Raw genomic sequence first — 21,601 nt, 5'->3', positions numbered from 1 at the left:
ACAGTAGCAACAGCGTATAGTACTTTGAATTACAAAGTGTGGTTCTCCATTGGGCTCGTTATCCTGAGACATAAGATGTTAAGCTTCGTAATGTTCAATGTCTTTAGAAACATTAAATTGTCTTTACACGACAATGTAATAAAAGTTTGGAAAGGAATAAAAGAATAAAAAACTAAATTTCATATTTGTCACAAAATATATTATTACACAGGTTTTAGATAATTTGAAAAGTTCTCTATAAGAATTTTGGGGCTATGTGAAGTCTGCCAATCCGCACTAGGTCAGCGTGGTGGACTAAGACCTTATCGCTCTCAGCAGTAGAGGAGGCCTGTGACCAGCAATGGGACAGTGTATAATACAATATATTATTATTACACAGGTACACCGACACCAAGATTGCAGTGGCTGCAAGGTGACTCAGTCCTCACGACTCTGGGAGCTGGTGATCTTCAACCCTCAGGGTTGACCAGGTCGCTGACCCTAGTCGTCAGGAATGCCACTAGGTCTCACCTAGCTGCGGTGTATACCTGCACTGCTGATAATACCCTCCTCGCGCCGCCCCAGAAGGCGTCTGTACGAGTGGACCTTTATCGTAAGTATTTTCTTCCTCATTTTCAAACGAATAAGTGAGTCATCAGCCTATGTTCAGCGGTCGACTTTATTTGGCTGATGACGATGATGATGAAGTGAGTCATCTTGATAATCACTGCGTACTATAAACATCATTATGAGGAGTCATTGATGTCTAGTAAGTAGATCACGTAATCCGTAATGTACTTTTCAATTTGCTTATTTTCTGGTCTTTCATCAGCTCTTATTCCAGTCAAATATATGGTCAACGCAACTATATCAGCAATATATGAGTGCAAGCTAGACTATGCTAGCTATGAGACTATCAAGCACATGGCAATCGATATTCTGATGTGCAAAATTATAACACTAAATTATAGAAATAAATAAATAGAAAACCGTCATCGTCTTTGTTTACTACAATATGTAGTATCATCCAAACAGGCTCTAAGATAGCTAACAAAGGTTAAACATCTAATTAAAAATAATTAACTTAATCATTACTAATATTCCGTTAACATAATTTTACCAAACGTTAAATTCACATATTTTTTCCCGATTTTACGCTAAAGCGAGCATGTTTAGAATTTCAACATATACGAAAGCAACAGCGGACGGCAAAGCAAACGAATCAAGACATACATTTAGCTTAATTTGAATTCAACACATATCTTCTTGTTAATTTGTGTTTCCTTTTCCATTAACGTATTCGTACGTACTTCCTTCCAGAAAGCACAATCAACGAAATGTATTCAAACGTACGATGCGAAAGGAATGCGATCTCAAAGGAAGGTATTTTTGTAATGCGCGATATATTACTCTCGCACGCAGTTATGTGGCGTTGTATAACAGGATAAAATTTTACCGAATGCTACATTTGTTACAATTTCAAGTATGCTACTTAGTGGTTATTTATAATATTTAGGGCCTCTTATACAACTGAGTAAATGGTACTAGTCGCATTAATGTATAAGCCGACCAAATACAAAAGTCCGACTAATGTAGCTCTTAAATATATGGTAATAAAACAATGTAATAAAATGGATAGTATTTCATTTGATATTCAGTATGATAGCACTTAAATAAAATTGACAGGAACTTGTGAAACAGCGGAAACGTATGTCTGCAGGTTCAAAACCCAAGACCACACATCTCTAACTTTTCTAAAATTATATTGTGTATATTCTTTATGAATTATCGCTTGATTTAACAGTGAACTAAAACATCGTGAGGAAACCTGCATACCTGAGAAATTGTCTATAGGGATTTTGAAGGTTTGTGAAGTCTACCAATCCGCACTAGGCCAGCGTGGCAGACTAAAGCCCAATTCCTCTCAGTTGTAGAGGAGGTTCGTGCCTAGTACGGAATAGAATATAATAGAGGGCTGATAATATATGAAAATTTCCACACAAATTCCTTAAGTACCGTAGTTGAGCGTTAAAAAAATTCTACTAATTCATCTTCTAAGAAAGATGCATACTAGTATTTAGTTGTACCTATATAAAATTAATTTGCAGCATTCACCTTCGTGAAAACTATGAATTACACAATTCCTATCATAAATGCAGTTGAAAGTCAAAACTATTATGAAATTAATGGAAATGTTAAAGTTCCAGCTTCAAAATTCAAGTGTTATATAGTATTCTTGTTACTGAATTGTCGCAAGCATTATTTAAATTCGAAACTGGATCCAACATTCCCACCGCACCTTCAGAACGAAGTAACAAACAAATACAACTGTGAGGAAAAACATTCGAATCCAATTTATTGCTTTTGTTGACTCTAAACTCATCGTATTTGCTTGTGTGATAGCTTTTTGATGTATGTTGGTTTGGAAATCCTTTCTGGTATATCGATCATGAATTGGCTACACTCTTGCATTACCTTTGTTTTTGGAATCATCTAATATTGAATATGGTGTTCTTACAACTAAGCTGGTCTCTAAAATGAATAATTGAATGAATAGTCATAAATCGATTGCGAACTACTAATGACAATTTGTTAGTATTATGCCTATAAAGAATTTCGAGGAACGACATTTATTCCAAGATATATTAAGGTTCAAAATGAAATTATGAATCCAATTATTGTTTATTCCGTATTTTTTCTTTGATATTGAAGAGTTTTTAAAATATATTGTCCACTCCTCATTGTTTATCATGTGTAAGTCTATAAATTATATTTTTCGGAATGTCATTCTGATATCAAGACAGGTTTTGGGTGCGAATAAAACCGTAAGACATGTAGGCTCATCCTGTCAGCTCTAAGAAAAATGTCACACTGTTTCTCCTAATCTGGGCAAGCACTGGTAACATGATATAACGTTCCGAGAAACAGTTTGTAATATTTTATTTTTATTATTTCAACCGTAACACGGTTGGAAGGCCGAGTTTTTATACGAAAACATACGAATAAGATTTATTTCTTACTGGGTATTGATCGTGATGCAGTTCAAAATCTTATGCACTACATATTCCACAGGAACAATGCATTAAGAAATTAAAATACTATTATATGTATAGCCTATACCGTATGCAGATAAGCACGCCTTATTATTATATACACACACAACATCACGCATTTATCCCCGAAGGGGTATGCAGAGGCGCAACCAAGCACCCACTTTTCGCCAAGTGTGTTCCGTCCCATGATGTGATAGGGGCGAGCCTATCGCCATATCGGGCACAAATTCCCGACTCCGGGCTGATACTGAGCAGAAAAACCCAAATATCACTTTGCCCGACCCGGGATTCGAACCCAAGTCCTCGGAGCGCTGTCGTACCGTGCATGCAGTAAAACTACACCACCAAGGCAGTCTTGTTGGCGTCAAGTCCTTATTATTATTACATCATTATAAACTAAGAAATGCATATTCATATTCTTAGCTTCAAAGTTATCTTATTTACTCACTTTTCCTTCAGTGCGGCCGCTGACGGTCGAGATATTGTCTCGGGAACAGCCCCTCTCCGTGGGCAGAAGGACGGAGTTGTTGTGCAAGTCCACTGGAGCGCGACCACCAGCGAACATTACCTGGTGGCTTGGAGGGAAGCAGTTGAAGTCCATATCAAAGCAATTGGTAAGTTGTTATTGCAATCACAATTATATTCTTATTTATCTTTATTCAGCAATTCCAAATTCAAAAGTTAAATTGTAAAATAAGATCACTTTGCCTAACTTGAAATTGGTATAATGTACAATTGCCATTAAAAAAAAGAAAAAAACTTTGTTTCCAAATAAAAAAAATAATTGTAAAATAAGATCTCACAAATTCGCCAAGCATATTACTTTGAAATGAATTTTACATCTAAAAAAATATATATAAAATACTTCCTTAGCAATAACTATCACAATAATTAAATTAAACTAAAATTATACTAAGCACATTAATTATAAGCATGTTTCAAATTATTTTCCTGTCCAAGCAAGGTTGCTTGATAGAAATCGCTCTTGGAAAATAAAGCCCATTAATAACCTTTTTCGTAGTTTTTTTTTATTTCTGTTCCACAAGAAAGAATTTTTTAATTTACTCTGAAAACTGTATTCTGTTTTGCCTGGAGCAATGGATGCGTAGCAATCTAACATATGAAAATTAATGTCAATATCGGGCATTATGACTTTAAAACGTATAGCATAATAGTGTAAGTAGCAATATAATGTATTATTGAAAAAAAGTAAAGCAAAGAAAAGCTTTATTGTTGGCACACTAATGCTATTAAATAAAAAAAAAAAACATAAAAAGACTGCGCTAGCAAAGGAAACTCATTCAGCCTCATGCCGGGAGAGTATTTAACGTAATTCATTAGTCGTATGGTCTCTAAAGACGATAAAATCAATTCCATTACAGTGGCTATTAATATCTTTTTGTTTTAAAAGAGACTATCCAGATTTTCCACAATTCTATTCTAAGTAATAGAATTACTTCTATTATTTAACGTAAACGTGACTCCGTTGGCGGTTACTTTCCTAGCTATTAGTGTTGTATATTTTTTCTTCATTTGGCTCATTTATTCTATCTGCGAACCAGAATGAATCTTTGAATTATATTTTAAAGTTTAAGACTTTTATTTTGATTTTGGAACAAGAATGTCATTTAATTTCAATATACTTTCTATGAAATATAATTCTTCCAAAGATTTGAATATTCATAATTCTCTTGCAGAATGTATGACCATTGGAACTATGGTACCTACGTTTAGGTCACTCCCTTTCTCATTCAGCTACTTCCATAAGAAGTTATATATCATACCACACACCTCAATATTTAACGTGGAAGTTTACGCAGGGCAAACCTTTAACTCCGTCGTTGTTTAACATGCTAACAAAGCAAACCAAGGAACTTATAATTCCATTTATACATTTCCTTGTTTCATTTACAATGTACGGCACTGCACGGAACTCAGTTTTCGACCTAAATAGCGACGATCAAACACGCCGTTCGGCTCACGCAAAACGTGAAATTAGTTTGACGTCGGAATCGATACCGGAATGCAGTACGTTTCGGTTTGCGTTACGTTAACTGGTACGGTTTTGTTTTCGTTTTAATTTGTATCGAAAACTTTTTTAATTTTAAATATTACGGGTACAAGTCATACGAAATGTTGGCAGAAAACATTAGCTATTAGTCTAAGAGCCCGTGAACCCGAGACCTTCGTTATTTTATAAAAGCTGAAAGTTTGTCAGCGCATGCTCCCAACACAGGTAACAACGATGGGCCATTATGAAGTTTGGGCTACAGTGGCTTTGGCAGGTACACGGTATTAAAGGTGTGTGTGTATCAAAAACGTCTGGCTAACGAGGAAACATTATTTACTTATTACCCAAGTACTATATATAAAAATCAGCTTATATACTATAACGTAAATAAAATTATAACTTCATGAACATTAAGGGTGTCTGGCAAGGGATTGCCACGATGTTAAGTGTCTGTCAATGAATAACGTGATTTTTAATAATTTTCTGAAGGTAATACCATAAAATCTCACTTTATTATTTGATGAAACTAAATCGGTATTTTACACACATTAAGTACCGTGTACCTGCCAAAGCCACTGTAGCCCAAACTTCATAATGGCCCATCGTTGTTACCTGTGTTGGGAGCATGCGCTGACAAACTTTCGGCTTTTATAAAATAATGAAGTTCTGGGGTTCACGAGCTCTTGCTCTATATAGGAAGCATTCCGAGATGACATTAGTGAAAAATGAAAGCATTCGAAATATACATGTTGCTACATGGGAACGCACCCCAAAAAAAAGTACAAAAATTAGTTTATCGTCTCTAAGAATAGATGCGAATGACTTTAATTTATTATTTAATTTTTTCTTTACTTCTCATTACTTCCTTCCCACTACTAATGACTATAACTGACGGCTACTTATGTCAAAAAAATATATCTAGGTAATGACCCTTTCTGCCTCTTTTGCCGAATCAATGAAGTTATAATATTTTGAGTTACTCAGGCGAGACAGTTCTTTCTTAATGATTTCTTATGTTTACGCGAATGTTAGACATTGAAATAAAAACTAAAAACTATTTAAACGGATTTTACCGCGGTTTTTTATATTATTATTTTCTCCCGACGTTTCGAAGACTTTGCAGCCTTCATGGTCACGGGGGACTGAGGTGTTGTTCATCCGTAAAGTCAAAGTTACAATATCTACCTACATTTTTCAAATATACAACTTTTTAATTTTTTTATCTGTTGACGGTCTGATCTACGCAGAATGATCTCACAGTGTCTTGAGGTCTGGCAGCCGGTCTTTTGGGATCCGATTTAATTAAATGTAGAACAGGATCCCAGGCTTGTGCAAGCTTCCAACCATCTTCCCTATTGAAATTTGGGTGTTTTTTAATTTCAATAGCCTCGCGAATCATCCTAGGCAGGAATCGGTGTTCTTTGGCAAGGATTTGTGGCTTGTCTAATCGCAAATAATGATTGGAGCCTCCTTCAGAATGTTCAGCGACTGCAGACTTCGTAGAGCGTCGGTGTTTCACGTCAGCTATATGTTCTTTTACGCGGGTCCCTATATTTCTTTTTGTTTGTCCTATATAATTTATTTGTCCTCAGTCCCCCCCGTGACCATGAAGGCTGCAAAGTCTTCGAAACATCGGGAGAAAATAATAATATAAAAAACCGCGATAAAATCCGTTTAAATAGTTTTTAGTTTTTATTTCAGTTCTTTCTTGTTTTTCTTATAAATGGAGGGGTCTAAAATTATACTTATAAATACAACAATAAGGTTGAGATTGGTTAGAATTTGTTCCAAATAAAAAATTACCACGACAACACTACCACGACGTTTTAAAGATGCTCTAAAGATTTTTGATGCAGTTCCTTTGAATATTCTTATATTAATAATTTCTACAGGAAGACGCCAACGAGACGCAGTCATTACTCCAGTGGGTGCCTTTGAAGGAGCACAATGGACAAGTACTAGTCTGCAGGGCAGAGCATCCCAAGTTCAACCGGTCGACAATTGAAACCAAGCTGCCGTTGAACGTATATTGTGAGTGCACACTTTATATCCTAATACTAAAAGGCTAAAGATCATATTTCTTTGCTCACGATAATTCTGGAGTTACTTTATTTTTTTATCCGATAGCCACATTCGATCTGAGAGTTATGATCTACTAAGCCATGGTTATTCTACTAGACATATTATTTATTATGCGGCCAAAACTGCGAATAGAAGTTTATGTACCTATGGATTCTATATAAAAATATCAGCCCTGTATTATAACCGACCCACTACTGGGCACGGACCTGCTCTACTACTGAGAGGGATTAGGCATTAGTCAAACCACATTGGTCTAGTGCGGATTAGTAGACTTCACACACCCTCAAAATTTCCATAGAGAACTTCTCTGGTATTCAGGTTTCACGATGTTTTCCTTCGCCGTTAAAGCAAGCGATAATTCACAAAGAATGCACTGTAGTGTGACTTGGTGAAATAAATGAGCACACGTCAAACCAGTTTAGGTTTTATTTATTAGTGACACATAACTATAAAATATTACAATTACGCAAATACATACAAATGATGACACAAGATATTATAAAGGTAATTATACACTATACTTACACACTACAGCACACATAACATTACAAAAGTTAGAGGTGCGTGCCCTTGGTTTTATCACCTTCAAATAGGCCGACAGCTGCGGCGGAAGACTTGGTTTTATAATATATTATTGAGAATTTTAAGAGGAATGCATTTTTGTTGATTAACTTTAACCTTTACGCCTTGTACGATACGGAAGCTCTCAAAGGCATACATTTTTCTCTTTTGCAACATTTTTCATTGATGCTCCGCTCCTATCGGTGATAGCGCGATGGTATTTATTCGTCGATAAATGAGCTACGCAACACTTGAATAATTCTTCTATTTGAATTAGTAGTTCCTGAGATTAGAGCGTTCAAACAAAGAAACCCTTCAGCTTTACATAATAGTATATTGTTTTAACGTTTATTAATGTCTAAAGTTCAGTACCACGTTAGTATATATTTTAACTTCCGCAATGCTGTGGGAAATGTTAATTATTTCTGAAATATTGAGCTATTCTCAGCATTTTTATGTTCTTTTCCGATATTTAAAAGATTCTACTGTAAAAACACACGTATGCGATGAGGCGCGAAAGCCATAAATCTTTTGTGCATATGTCCAAGATATAAAACAGTATTTTCGCTCTTTTTCACGCCCATGGCACTAAACTGATTACATATTTTACCTATTTTTGCTAACAAAATGATTTTAAATATAAATTATTCAATAATTCAAGACGTTCCTATTGTACTAATAAAATGTTTAAAATTCTTAAAATTAATTACAAAAAGGCTTGACTACGCCCCGTTAATGAAGCGAAGTGTCGAAATTCATTAATAAAGAAATTTTCTTAATTAATTACCTTTGATAAGTGATCTTAAACTTAATTTCTTGTGGCTACTAATTTAAATAATATTCAAAAGATTATGCGTGAAGTCATCTGGTTATAGAATAAATATCTGGTTTTGGTACTTAGTAAGTGTTGGTGAAATTTTGTAAATTTATTTCATATCCCATGGTAATATTTATGGCTACCTCGGTGGTGTAGTAATTGTACAAGGTACAAGTACGACTACCGCGCTGAGGTCTTGGGTTTGAATTCCGGGTTAGGCCAAAATAATTGTAACTGGTTTTTTCCACCTTAAAAATTATTCAGTCGCAGCTCGGAATCAGGAAGTTGGCGGTGGGATACCCCTGTGTCCCGGAAAGTATGTAAAGCCGTTGGTCAAGCGCCTGATCTCTCCCCTCATGTCAGTGAAGGAAAAGCGAGTGAATACCGTTAAGATAGGACGATGTAACCGAAATTCGGTTAGGAATCAATTAATATTTTTTAATTAAATTTTTGGTTGCATTATTATATACTTATAGCAGTAACGTATATCAAAGTAGTGAACCGTCTCTGTAAAATTCTATTCATTTTTATTTCCCAACTTTACTCCGTTCTGCTTTGCCAGATGATTCTAAATATATTGTATTAAAAACTCATAACGTTTTATACTTTTGTTTATAGCAAATGAGAGAAATATCTCCCAAGTGATACTGGTTCGTTGAAGTTAATTCGTTTCCTGCAGTTGTTACAATCATTGTAGTTAGAACAGTGCATTCGCTCCTCGTGTGTTTAATCTGATCTGTTGTGGTAATTTTTTTATGACAGCAATTGTATAGAGTACTTTCTGGTACTTAATGACCTAGATTATTTATTTTGTAAGTGGATACGGGTATCCTTCAAACTACACATAGAATACTCTTAGCAATCTACATGTTCAAAATAATGTTATAACAATTTTGATATTGATTTGCCTGGAATTCGAATATGCGATTAAGAAAGCGAATAGTTAAGGTTTTGCTGGTAGAATTAGTAAAATGTGCTATAAATGCCAGCTCCCTTAAGTTAACAATATTCCTCAATAATAATATTCCTTAAGGAAGATTTTATTGTGACCTTTATTGAAAATAACTTTTAATACCTATTTAACAAAATATATCAGACCAAAATACACCTAGAAATAACTTCATCTGAAACCATCTGGTATTTCGAAAATAAAACAAAGTAAAACTTCTGCATCCAAATAAACAAATACATTCAAATCTATTTGCATCTGATCAGTCAATCTCAGTTGAATTTTAATCAGACTTACCACAACCTCGTGCATTCGATCCAATATTAGTTAGGATAGATGCGCGTCCAATTTCTGAAACTGTTCAACTATCAGTGTGGAGCTTTGTTTTGAGAGTATGCAGATTTAAAAAAAGCGGCGTTAGCCTAGTTGGGTGTGGAATGGACTGCCAAGACGAATGTCCGCAGGTTTAAATCCCAAGGGCACACATCTCTGACTTTTGCTAAAATCATGTGTGTATTATTTGTGAATTATCGTTCGCTTTAACGGTGAAGAAAAACATCGTGAGGAAACCTGCATACATAGAAGTTCTCTATAGGAATTTCAAGGGTGTGTGAAGTCTACCAATCCGCACTAGGCCAGCGTGGTGGACTAAGGCCTAATCCATCTCAGTAGTAGAGGAGGCCCCTGCCCAGCAGTGAGACAGCCAGTCACTCGTCTGGCAAAACGTCCATGACAAGTAACAACACCATCAAGAAATTCGAATTATGAAATTTCGCAGGGCACTGACCTGCAGTCTCATCCTCAATTCATATACTGATTTTTCTACCTTTCAACCGTACGAATAGTGTTACTTGGTGGTAGAAATTGGTTATGCGGTAGTACCTACGAAGAGTTACTTGTGAATTCAAGAGATTTTCGTCTTTGTGTCATTGTCACTCCACATTAACTGGCCTTGTATAGAAATCAGCGACACTTGTAGATTTTTTTTATGCGGCCACGTTAAAATTACCCCACTGCAACTAGTAAATGGAGTGGGATCCAATAGAATGTCGATTGACGAGAGACGATTACCCCTCGGCAGTTGATACAATTATGCTGGCCTGTTGGAACCAGATATACATAGGCTGATCCCGGAACGCGATACACTTATGTGAGACACTGTGGCGGCTTTTAACACCTTGTGTACGGTTGTCCCTATCCGAGCAAATATAAAATATATCCCTACTATCAATAACTCAGGTTGATTTATTGATTAATTAGATTAGCTTCAATTATAGAATATCCTTCCTTTCATGCATCTACCATGATTATCTCTGCACCACCTTACGGTTGACTGGTACAGAATGCCTGTGGCATCTAGTACTTTTATATATGAAGTACTAAATAAATAAATTATGGTTGTTCCTGAATAGCAATAGTCAGTTAAGATTAGTACAATAATTAGATTAACTTTTCATTTAAATAGCATATCAAATTCAAGTCACATCGATGGTTTTCTGAACTAGCATTTGCTCTTTTAAAAGAAAGCATTGTAGAATTAGAATAAAACGTTCGTATTGTTCAAGCGTTTCTTGTAACTGTTCTCCTTACCTGCTATTTCTAAGAATAAAATTTGTTCTCAGAAGGGTATTTGAATCGAGACTATCTTCTAGACAGACATTTGCCGGTTAAGTGCCTCCTTTGCGATGTTTTTCTTTTACTGTTAGCGATAATTAAATTCTGGTATTGTTACATTTTAACTATCGTGTGTGTTCTTTTTCTTAGATATACATAGATACGTAAGCTTCTTGAAGCTGTACAGATATACAAGAAATATATTATATTTTTCTTTTTAATCTATATTTTGCTAATATTTTCAGCATACTTAGCGTTATTTCAGCGTAATGATTTCTTATGTTTACGCGAATGTTAGATATTTAAATTAAACTATTTTATCGCGGTTTCAATATTTTACTTTTCTCCTGACACTTCTCTTTTCTCGTCACGGGGGGGACTGAGGTATTGTTCATCCGCAAAGTCAGAGTTACAATGTTTACCTACATTTTATAAATATATAACTTAATATTTTTTTTTAGCTGTTGTCCGATCAGTGGTCCGATCTACGCCGAATGAGCTCACAGTGTCTTGAAGTCTAGCAGTCGTATTTCAGCGAAAATTGGCAAAATTATATCATAATTCTAGATAGTATATTTGCTTTTCCTTTAAGAAATATTTTTTTGTTCACAGATATCCCAGTATCAAGAATGCACCTTGGAGCGAATATGAACCCTAACGACATAGAAGAGGGTGATGACGCGTACTTCGGTTGTGACGTTGACGCCAACCCTCCAGCTTACAAAGTCATATGGGAACATAATGTAAGTCACTAGTTCCAACACTAAGGGCCTAGCGCACTTTAGATACGAGTGTGTGGCGTATAAGCACTGCGTGTATATGTTAAGTACGCGTACTGGATTCGCATTTGCTATTAGCTGTTCCATCCACACGATTCTTGAACCAATTTTAAAAATTCTTAAACTAATAGATGCCATGAACCATGTATCCCCCCCCTCCCCGAGGCAATTCTTGTGCTCTTGGTGTCCACACCAAATGCACGCCCATGCACGGGGGAACATTTGCCGCGACCCTAGGCACTCAGCTCGTGTGTATATCTCATGGTTGCTAAATTCACAGTGAGGTCTATCTAAGGGTTTGTGAACATTTCCCTTCCCTTCCAACTATCCTAGTAACTCCTACTCCTTCCTTTTCTCTTCTTTCCCTCTATCCCTTCCCTTCTTCCTCCCGGGCCCTAAGATCGTCTAGCTGCAGGCTGCCGCGCCTCCAGTGATAGCGGTAGGGCCCACCAACTCGTCATGGGGCTGCCGTGGTTGCTATGCCGGGGGGTCGCTTGTACTCCATTAGCAGGGTACCCCGGTGATAAACACGGCAGTTCCCCGAAAAAAAAAATTTAATCATTCTGATTCGATAACCATCTATACGCGAATACCACTCAAATTAAGTAAGCAGCTATAGTTAACGTGATAAAAATACATGTCATACATAAGCCTATAAAAATATCACTTAACAACCTATGCAAAGGATGAGACGTAACAAAGTTATGATTATTAAATTAAACGCGCTCGCTGGCATGAAAGCGTTTCGCATGTATGACGAAGTTTATGAGGACTTGAGTCGGGAAAAATATGCTCAACTAGATTATCTTGGAGGTTATAATAATTCTTATATCTGCCGACGCGTCGATGTATCCCTTCATAACGACAGCTTGCTTTTTTCATGAAATGTGCCTATATTGAAGTCGCTTGTCTATGATATTACTAATCATACAAATATCATACAGAAATAATGACGATGTGTGCTACAGCACGTTAAAATTTACCAAACAGTGTCAAAATATGTTAACAACCAACTATTACATTGGGTACAATTTCTTCAATCCGAATCGTAGTACTTGCAAACTGCTTCTTGTGGTGATAAAACTGATGTTTGTGGAAAATGCTTTCGTCACAGAAGGTATTTCTTTCATGTATTTCAAAAGAAACGAGATAAAAATGGAACATACCTCAAATAGATAAGTTATTGTTTTTTTTTTTATTGATTGACTCTAATGAAACTAAATATACTATGGACCACTGCTCTTTGCACTTCCAAAGGTAGCAAGTTAAAATATCAAAAGCTCTGAATAACCAAGTATACTGACAAATATATACGCCACTCCAGTTACTTCATAATAAGAGACCCTGTAATAAGGACATAGAAATTCCCAAAGGTAAAGAAATAGCCTGACATTTTTATGTAAAGAAAGAAACGTGTTGTCTATTGTTTTATTCGTCTATGTTTGGGATAAAACGTTCCACTCCATTATGAAATTGGCGCAACACATTTTTCAAGTATATCACACAAAAGATTTGACGTAGTTTTTACAGGAGGTAACTCCTACTAAGCACGTAAGGCCCTTGGTCCTGCGTCTGATCTCTCTCCGGTCATGTCGGATTGTCATCTCACAGGACTATGAGAGTGAAGGAACAGCGTGAACCCGTGTATTTTGCACTCACTTGTGCACTATAATATCTCCGGCGTATTTGGTTGATCTCCATTGAGATTGGCCGACGTAGCCGAAATTCGGTGAAGAAGGAATCACCTTCTACGAATTTAATTTAACATACTTCTTCCTCCAGGGTGTTGTACTCCAGCATAACCGAGCAACGGGTGTAATCATGACCGGTAATACAAACCTGGCCATTCGGAATGTTTCGCGTCATCAGGCTGGCAACTATACTTGCACCGCATCCAACGTTGAGGGCGATGGCAGGTCTCCTCCATTACATGTGCAAATTGTTTGTAAGTATTTCATGCTGTTTTATAGAGCCAGTGACTTGATTGTAACCCGCTGGCAATGTCTGCTTATTAAGAGGCCACTAGATCTGGCTGGGTAGGTTGATGAAGTATTTTTTAAATTATTAGAATGTAAAACATACAAGATCAGAAGTTTTACTTTGTTTTTATAAAGTGTAAAATTCATGAACACAACTTTACTAACCAATTGAAGCGCGTTTTTGATGTAATACCCGTCTAAAAGTACAGCGACTGTCGTTTGAAGTAGTCACCTAATTAAAAAGCATCGTTTACGTAGACTCTAACCGCGATACAACAATATTAGCCAATCACAACAGCCCTATGGCTACGCACTGCGAAGGCTGCCATGACGTCAGCACTGAGAAACAGACTTGTTATCACAGCTTTACTTCCTCCTTAGATAAAAAACGTCTATGATTAAGGGGGTCAGTTTTGCGATAATAACATAGCGTTAAGCGGCGATAGCCCAGTAGGTTGCGGAACGGACTGCCGAGACGAATGTCCGCAGGTTCAAATCCCAAGGGCACATACTTCTGTCTTTTCTAAAAAATTATGTGTGTATTCTTTGTGAATTATAGCTTGCTTTAACGGTGAAGGAAAACATCGTGAGCAAACCTGTATACCTGAGAAATTCTCTATAGGAATTTTCGAGGGTGTGTGAAGTGTACCAATCTGCACTAGGCCAGCGTGGTGGACTAAGGTCTAATCCCTCTCAGTTGTAGAGGAGGCCCGTGCCCAGCCACTGCTGGGGCTAATATCTATAGATCTGATATTATTATTATTATATAACATAGCGTTATCAGGCCCAACATACGTTGTCGTGACTTGAAAAAGTTCAAGTTAAACTTTCATTCGCGTGTCACTTTAATAAAATTGTCCATTTGATTAATGAAAGAAACAACGGTGGCCATTAAAACTATATCGCGTTAGATAAATAATTTAGATAGTTGGTGACATGTGACTTGGATGAATTGAATTACTGGCTTTTGAGCACTGTCCATGGAAGTTCTACTTTGGGGTTGGATTGTAAAATTATTATTATGGTAACTATTAAAGAAGTGATAGTTGAATTATTTGTATTATTTGATGTTATACAAATTTAATTGAAATTTTTATTTTCTTATTAAAGGAGTAAATGTTGCACCAAATGTGTTATTAAAAATACTGTTCAATAAAACAATAATATTCAATAAATAATGTTCAATAAAAAATATTAATAAAATAACATAGTATAGTAAATTATAGTATTCCAGTAGCCTTCGCAGATAGCATCAAATATACCTTTACAATGATAGGTCGTCTAAAGCCGACACGGCCATTGTAAACCTATAAAAGTAAACTGAAATAGCATCCATTTCAATTACATGCACTACAATTTCAATAAAACAAAACAACTGGTGGTAGATCTCTCATAGGTGAGAGTCCGCCTGGTTGCCACCACAATGTCTATTGTTGCCGCTAAGCAGTAGGATGTAGTCACTGTTAGTTTCCGGTTTGAAAGAAATTGTCGACAGTGTAACCTCTAGACATAATAAGCTTTAACATCTCACGTCTCAGGATAGCGAGCGCAGTGGAATACCAAACAATACTTTGTAATTAAAGGTATTGCATAGTGGGTAGGTATTGCACTGTTTATAGGCGGTCGTATACTATTAGGCGAACGGCAAGCTCGTCTCGTCATTCAAAGCAATAAGGAAGAAAAAAAACAAAATACACATCACCATACAGTTTGAGGAGTGGCTGCTACCAACCTTTATTGATCTTTCCAAAGGCCATTTTACCTCTAAGAAGGAGACTTGGTAGTTTGGAGATCTTACTGGCCGTACAATGGCAAAGTTGCCACTTCACATTGAACTTAGCAGAACCAGCCTCTTTAAGCCTCAATTAGACGGAGCGAATTTTTTGTGGCAAGTTTCTTTAGGCGAGCCTCTCAACGCAAGCAAGAATTGCCTCGGCTTTGTGTTCAAACACGGAATTTATTATGTCTTTTCAAAAATCGTATGTGCGAGGCGAGAAAATTTGCTTCATCTAATTTGGGACTATATGCCGTAAACAAGTCTGCAGCATCTACCACCTAAAATATCAATTTATAATCGATGTTCTAACTGAAAATAAATAAGCATTACTATTTCATGGACTGAATAGTCACATTATTTATTCAATAGATCAGATCCCAGCTCATGCGTCACCGGTTGATAGATGTTAAAAGGTTTCCGATACTTAATGGCGATTGTCAATCACGTAACAATTGCTCTGATTGAAAACAGTAGACGGCATCACGTCAATGATTCCGCATACTGACTCTTCTCATATTAATATATTGAAGACTTTAATAATGCCTGCAAAAGAGAAAGAATGATGGTGAAGTTGGGCGTAGATGCATTACGAGCACCATACATAATGAATAGAACCCTGTATTATAGTGACCTAAATAAATCGCGTTCCGGGATCAGGCTGTGTAAATCATATTTCAAATAGGCCAGCTTAATTGTGTCGACTGGCTAGGGACGATCATCTCTCGTCGTTCGATATTCTATCTGAACCCTACTCCACTTATACCATCAGGTACAATTGGGTCAGTATCCCATGTCTGTATAAAAAAGAAACTGTCATTATACCTACATGAGAAATAAGTTTAAGTTAGAAGCAGCAGCGGCAATAGCCCAGTTGGGTGTGGAACGGACTGCCAAGACGAATGTCCGCAGGTTCAAAACCCAAGGGCACACACCTCTGACTTTTCTAAAATCATGTCTGTATTCTTTGTGAATGTATCGTTCGCTTTAACGGTGAAGGAAAACATCGTGAGGAAACCTGCACATCTGAGAAGTTCTATATAGGCATTTCGAAGGTGTGTCAAGTCTACCAATCCGCACTAGGCCAGTGTGGTGGACTAAGGCCTAATCCATCTCAGTAGTCAAGGAGGCCCGTGCTCAGCAGTGGGCAAGTATATAATACAGGGCTGATATTATTATAGAAGCAGCAACCTTCAGATATTTAGAATCTATTGCACATTTAAATCCAAGAACTTTCTTGGATAGAAAAAACACCTAGTAAAGGTCATTATAGCGTCTGTGCTACTACGAATTCTGTAATTTACAATGTATTAACTCAAGGTGACATGCGCAGTGCTTTGTAGTTCTTTCTAATTTATACTTGTGTAGTATTACTATTCATAGATATTAGTGTCGACTGTCGAGGGGTAACCATCTCTCGTCAGTCGACATTCTATTGGACCCCACTCCACTTACCATCAGGGGCAGTGGAGTCACTTTGTCGAGCACGTATAGAAGAAAGCTTACCACCAGATGAGCTGCTTCCTCACCTCGTCATTAGCAAAAAATAAGAGTAATGATAGATAATTTCTGCTACAGATAAGCCGCTGTGTCGGAAGAAGGAAGTAAGATTGATCGGTGCTGCTTTACAAGAACCTTCGTCAGTATTGTGCGAGGTGGATGCATACCCACCGCCTAATACCTTCGAGTGGACGCTGAACAATTCCGTGGGGTTCATCAAGGTCGATCCCGTACGTATACCTATTACAACTATATAAATATGCATTGAAATAAAGTAATTTGCAATTTGTTTCCATTTATTGTTGAATTTTTACCTTAGAAGCTTTGCAGTTTTCAAGGATTAATTATACGAAAAAAATGAAAAGTAATTCTATTTCAATGTCCAACATTCGCGTAAACATAAGAAATTATCATGCAAATCACATATGGGAAATCATCCTATGAGACAACATTTTATTGTACCCTACTTCACATACTATCATGTGCAGTGAGGTCACTTAGCTGTGCATAAAAAACATCCAGACTGCTCAGACTGGACGATGTCGATCAATATAGGCATGGTCAAATTGGTTTCCGTTCTTTTAATCAATTAGTTTCGTAAACACTACTTCTATTTTAACATCTTGGAAAAAGATTATTAAGTATTTTAAATAAACGAGATAATCATTTCAAGCCATTGAGCTATTAATAATTCTGACACAGAATCCCTTGTTAATAACGGGAAACTTTGAGATATATAAAAAGAACGACTCTGAGCTATTCCCTCTAGTACCTTTACTGGACCCATTAATAAAAGTATGCGTTTACTCTTTGAAATTATTTATATAGTTGATTTTGACCTTTAAGCGAGAATACTTTTTAACTTATTACCATAGTCCAGCTTTTGATTGATTGCTTGGAATTTGTTCCCGATATGGCGGTAGGCACGTCCTCTCTCATCATGAGAGTCAGCACTCACGGCGAAAAGTGGGTACATTAGGAACACCTCTATCTGTCCCTTCGAGGATAAAAAAGGCTGAGCGAGAATTCGCTCAATTTTATGCTCACGTAGAAGTAAGTAAGTTCTTTAAAAAATATCATGTAGTAGTAAGGGGAGATGAAACACTTTAATTAATTAAAAAAATCAAAGTACCTCATATTCACCTTCGTTCAGGATAACTCAAATAATCTTAATTAGTTTTGTATGTAGTGTTACATCCAAATTCATAAAGTTTACTTCTTTGTAATAAGTGGCAGATTTAAAAGTATTTTCAAATTGTGTTATATCTGTAATTGTAATTTAAGTCTGAAGTTACATATTAAGGAGATCCAAATTGCTAACATTGCTCATATTTTTTTTTCGAAATCTTTTTCATTGAAGTTGCCTTTTCATTGAGTTATAAAAATACTCGCATTAAAACAATGCAATAATAAAATACCACAAAACACCAGCCTACAAATACAAAATAAACATTCAACATCATGTTCCTAAAAACACATTTCTGTATCCCTCATTTCGTTCTGAAATTTCAAGTCTTTATCTAAATACGCGGCAATCAAACCCTCGCCAGCTGCATCTAAAGAGCTGACCCAGCCGGAACATTTACCACCCACGAATGCGCCATATCGTAATAGAAATATGGTTGTAAATCTCATGACAAATTCGTAACCAGTGTCTGCCCACTTGACCTCCATCGTTCCTTTCGATGCTGGGAACGTATTGTTCAAAATGAGTTTTTATTGTTAATTAACTCGTATAATGTAGTCCCAGACGGTTTTTTGTTTGACGTTGATTTACATAAATACAAGGTCTTAAAATTAGGGTTTTCTGTTGTTTTGGTAAGTTTATCGTTGTTTTAATGTCCGGACATGTGTTATTGTAATCTCTATTATTTAAAGGGTGAAATTAACTTTGTTCGTGGAAATTTTAATTTTGTTCGAGAGCGTGCCACTAAGGATTCTTAGTAGTAGGCAAGGTAGAAGCATCTTAACCGGGTAGGTAAGGGAAATTTATTATTGGAGCAATAACAGTACAACACATACATAAAAATGTTTAAAAAATATAGCATACGTCTTATATATAGAGTGGATGCCATGAACTTGGCAAGGGCAGCGTCGAACGTCCACCCACGAGGTGGACAGATGATCTCGTAAAAGTCGCATTGGTCGCTGGATGCGGGTCGCTTACAATAGATCGATTTGGAAATCTCGGGGGAAGCCTATGGTCACTAGTGAATATCTTGCGGTTGCTTATGATGATGATGAACATACCCATTGTGCCAATAATGAGAACCCTCATCCAGTTCCTTGCTACGGTACCAACTTAACTTACTATTGCGCTGATTTTCAATTAAAATCATTTATTAACAAAACTATTAGTAAATATATAATAGTATTTATTCTTAAAATAAATTGCCCTATAATTATGCTGACAGAGTCCTTGAACTCAGTAGGTTTCGAATAAAATATTTTGTTTATATAGATAAAAAAGCAATAACCGTATTTCCATGAATTGTACAAAGGTATTATCTTTCTATTATATACAAGTATAAAGATCAAGTTGTTATATCATCAAATATTGGAAATCCATGTCATGAAAGTAGTTTAAATATTTATAATAATATTATATACATATAAATTAAAGTACCGAGAAGCGTCTGTTTGTCTGTCTGAACACGAAAAACTTAAAAACTACCGAATAGTGAGCTACTTTTTATCCAAGGAAAACATATACCGGGACTTTTATCTTGGAAAACCATCTTTACGCGGGCGAAGCCGCGAGCAAAGGCTAGTACTCCATAAATAACAATTTATCTTGTGTATTTTAAGAGAACTTAAACTCTCTCTCTTGAAAAAACAATGTCAAAGAATTAACACAGTTATAATTTTAGAATAAAAATGACGTAACTGTCATTAACTAATGCCAACACAGTATTAAGCCTAACCCTCTCATGTTATTTATTGATGGTAAAATATCATATATTATGAAGTTTTGTCGGAGTGGATATAAACTATCGTACACATTGTAAAATAACGTCATAGTAGCGTTTCGCCGTGAAAGAAATTTTTGGATTAGTAAAAAGAGGGGCTCAATTGAGGCTCCGGATTTGATATTTAACAACAGAATTATTGAGATAGGACTTCCTCGATGGCATTCGCAGTCTGACCAATACTCTCATTTTCCGGATTCGAATACTGATTCGGACATAATGTTTGGGTTTTTCTTTAGTATCAGTGCGGAGTCTGGAATTTGTGCCCGATATGGCGATAAGCTCGCTCCATATTATATCATAGTATGGGCATGATATATGCCTGTATGTCATTGAGATATTCAAGGTTATTTTTACATTGCGTACGAAATTAATTCATATATTTGTTTTACCTTTGTTAACTCTGTGTCAAGATCATCTATGAATAAAGGATATTTTCGCCAAAAATCACAGTTTAAGTTTTTAGAGTTTTTGATAATTTTTTAATCACCAATCTGTGTGTGAGTGAGTATTTCTATCTGAAAGTGCGATGTAACCGAGAAATTCTCTTTGTGTAGTAGTGGCCTTAGGACATGAAAATTAAATTACTTTTTATAAACATTTATTTTTTCGAAACTCACACCGTTTTTTAGCCTCTAGAATAAATTATTGTTAAGTGTTATTATGAAGAAGACAAGTATATGGTTTCATTTATTAACATAACGTCGAAATGACCCAGTGTACCAACGCGTTAAGTAAAGTATGGATGCGTTGCTTCAACCTATCCTATAAAGGGTTGAGGTGTCATCTTATATTTATTTATTTATACATATATTATAACACCATAACAGTTGAAACTAATGCGATGTTATACAGATTTAATTTTAACAAATTATTTCAATACATTTATGAGCCATTTCAGTGAATTCTGACAGGTTACATATAAATATATCCAAGTTCTGAGATATAGTATATTGGATTAATATCGCTCTAAATATCAACCTCGATGATATGTCAAAGAGTACACCTAAGTCCAAATTAAGTTAGATATAGTATAGGCCCGTAAAAATGTCATAAAACTTATAAAAACGTATCACTTTAAGTTATGGGTGTCATATATTTTAACGGTGTCATAAATTTTTTTCGAAACGTGCAAAGTAACATTGGTGGCTTGTAGAATGAGTAAGTAATGAATATATTATGTTACTCAAAGATTAAAAATATCTGAAAGTATTTTTACAGCTATAGGCAATCGAACAGGTGGGTTATATTATTATTCTCTTGGTATTCACGAGAAAACAAAAAAAAAAATTTAAGACCAAATATAAGGTGGAGTGATATGTTTTGACGAAGATGTGGAGGTAACTGGATGCAAGAGGCATGCGTAAGAGAAGTGTAGAGAAAACTAGGAGAAACCTACGCCGCAGAGGCGACGTCTACAATATATCAAGTCACAAAAATTTCTTAGCGTATAAGATTAAATTTTAAATATGAGTAGTAGAAATAAAGGCTTATTATTTGTTTTTATTAAACATTCATAGTTTGAATGTAGGAC

General features: G+C 35.9%; 1 protein-coding gene across 1 annotated transcript in view; it reads left to right on the top strand.

Moving 5' to 3' along the window:
- The window catches only part of LOC115452913 (nephrin), a 75,840-nt gene that overhangs the window by 37,228 nt on the left and 17,011 nt on the right, over positions 1–21,601 (top strand). The window contains 6 exon segments of the mRNA XM_037441487.1: positions 380–592; positions 3,492–3,646; positions 6,936–7,074; positions 11,679–11,809; positions 13,628–13,790; positions 17,177–17,328. Coding sequence (XP_037297384.1) covers positions 380–592; positions 3,492–3,646; positions 6,936–7,074; positions 11,679–11,809; positions 13,628–13,790; positions 17,177–17,328 — 953 coding nt within the window.

Source organism: Manduca sexta, chromosome 22, assembly GCF_014839805.1.
Source record: "Manduca sexta isolate Smith_Timp_Sample1 chromosome 22, JHU_Msex_v1.0, whole genome shotgun sequence".
Classification (NCBI taxonomy): Eukaryota; Metazoa; Arthropoda; class Insecta; order Lepidoptera; family Sphingidae; genus Manduca; species Manduca sexta.
Note: the sequence above shows the minus strand (reverse complement) of the source record. Positions and strands in the feature narration are given on the sequence as shown.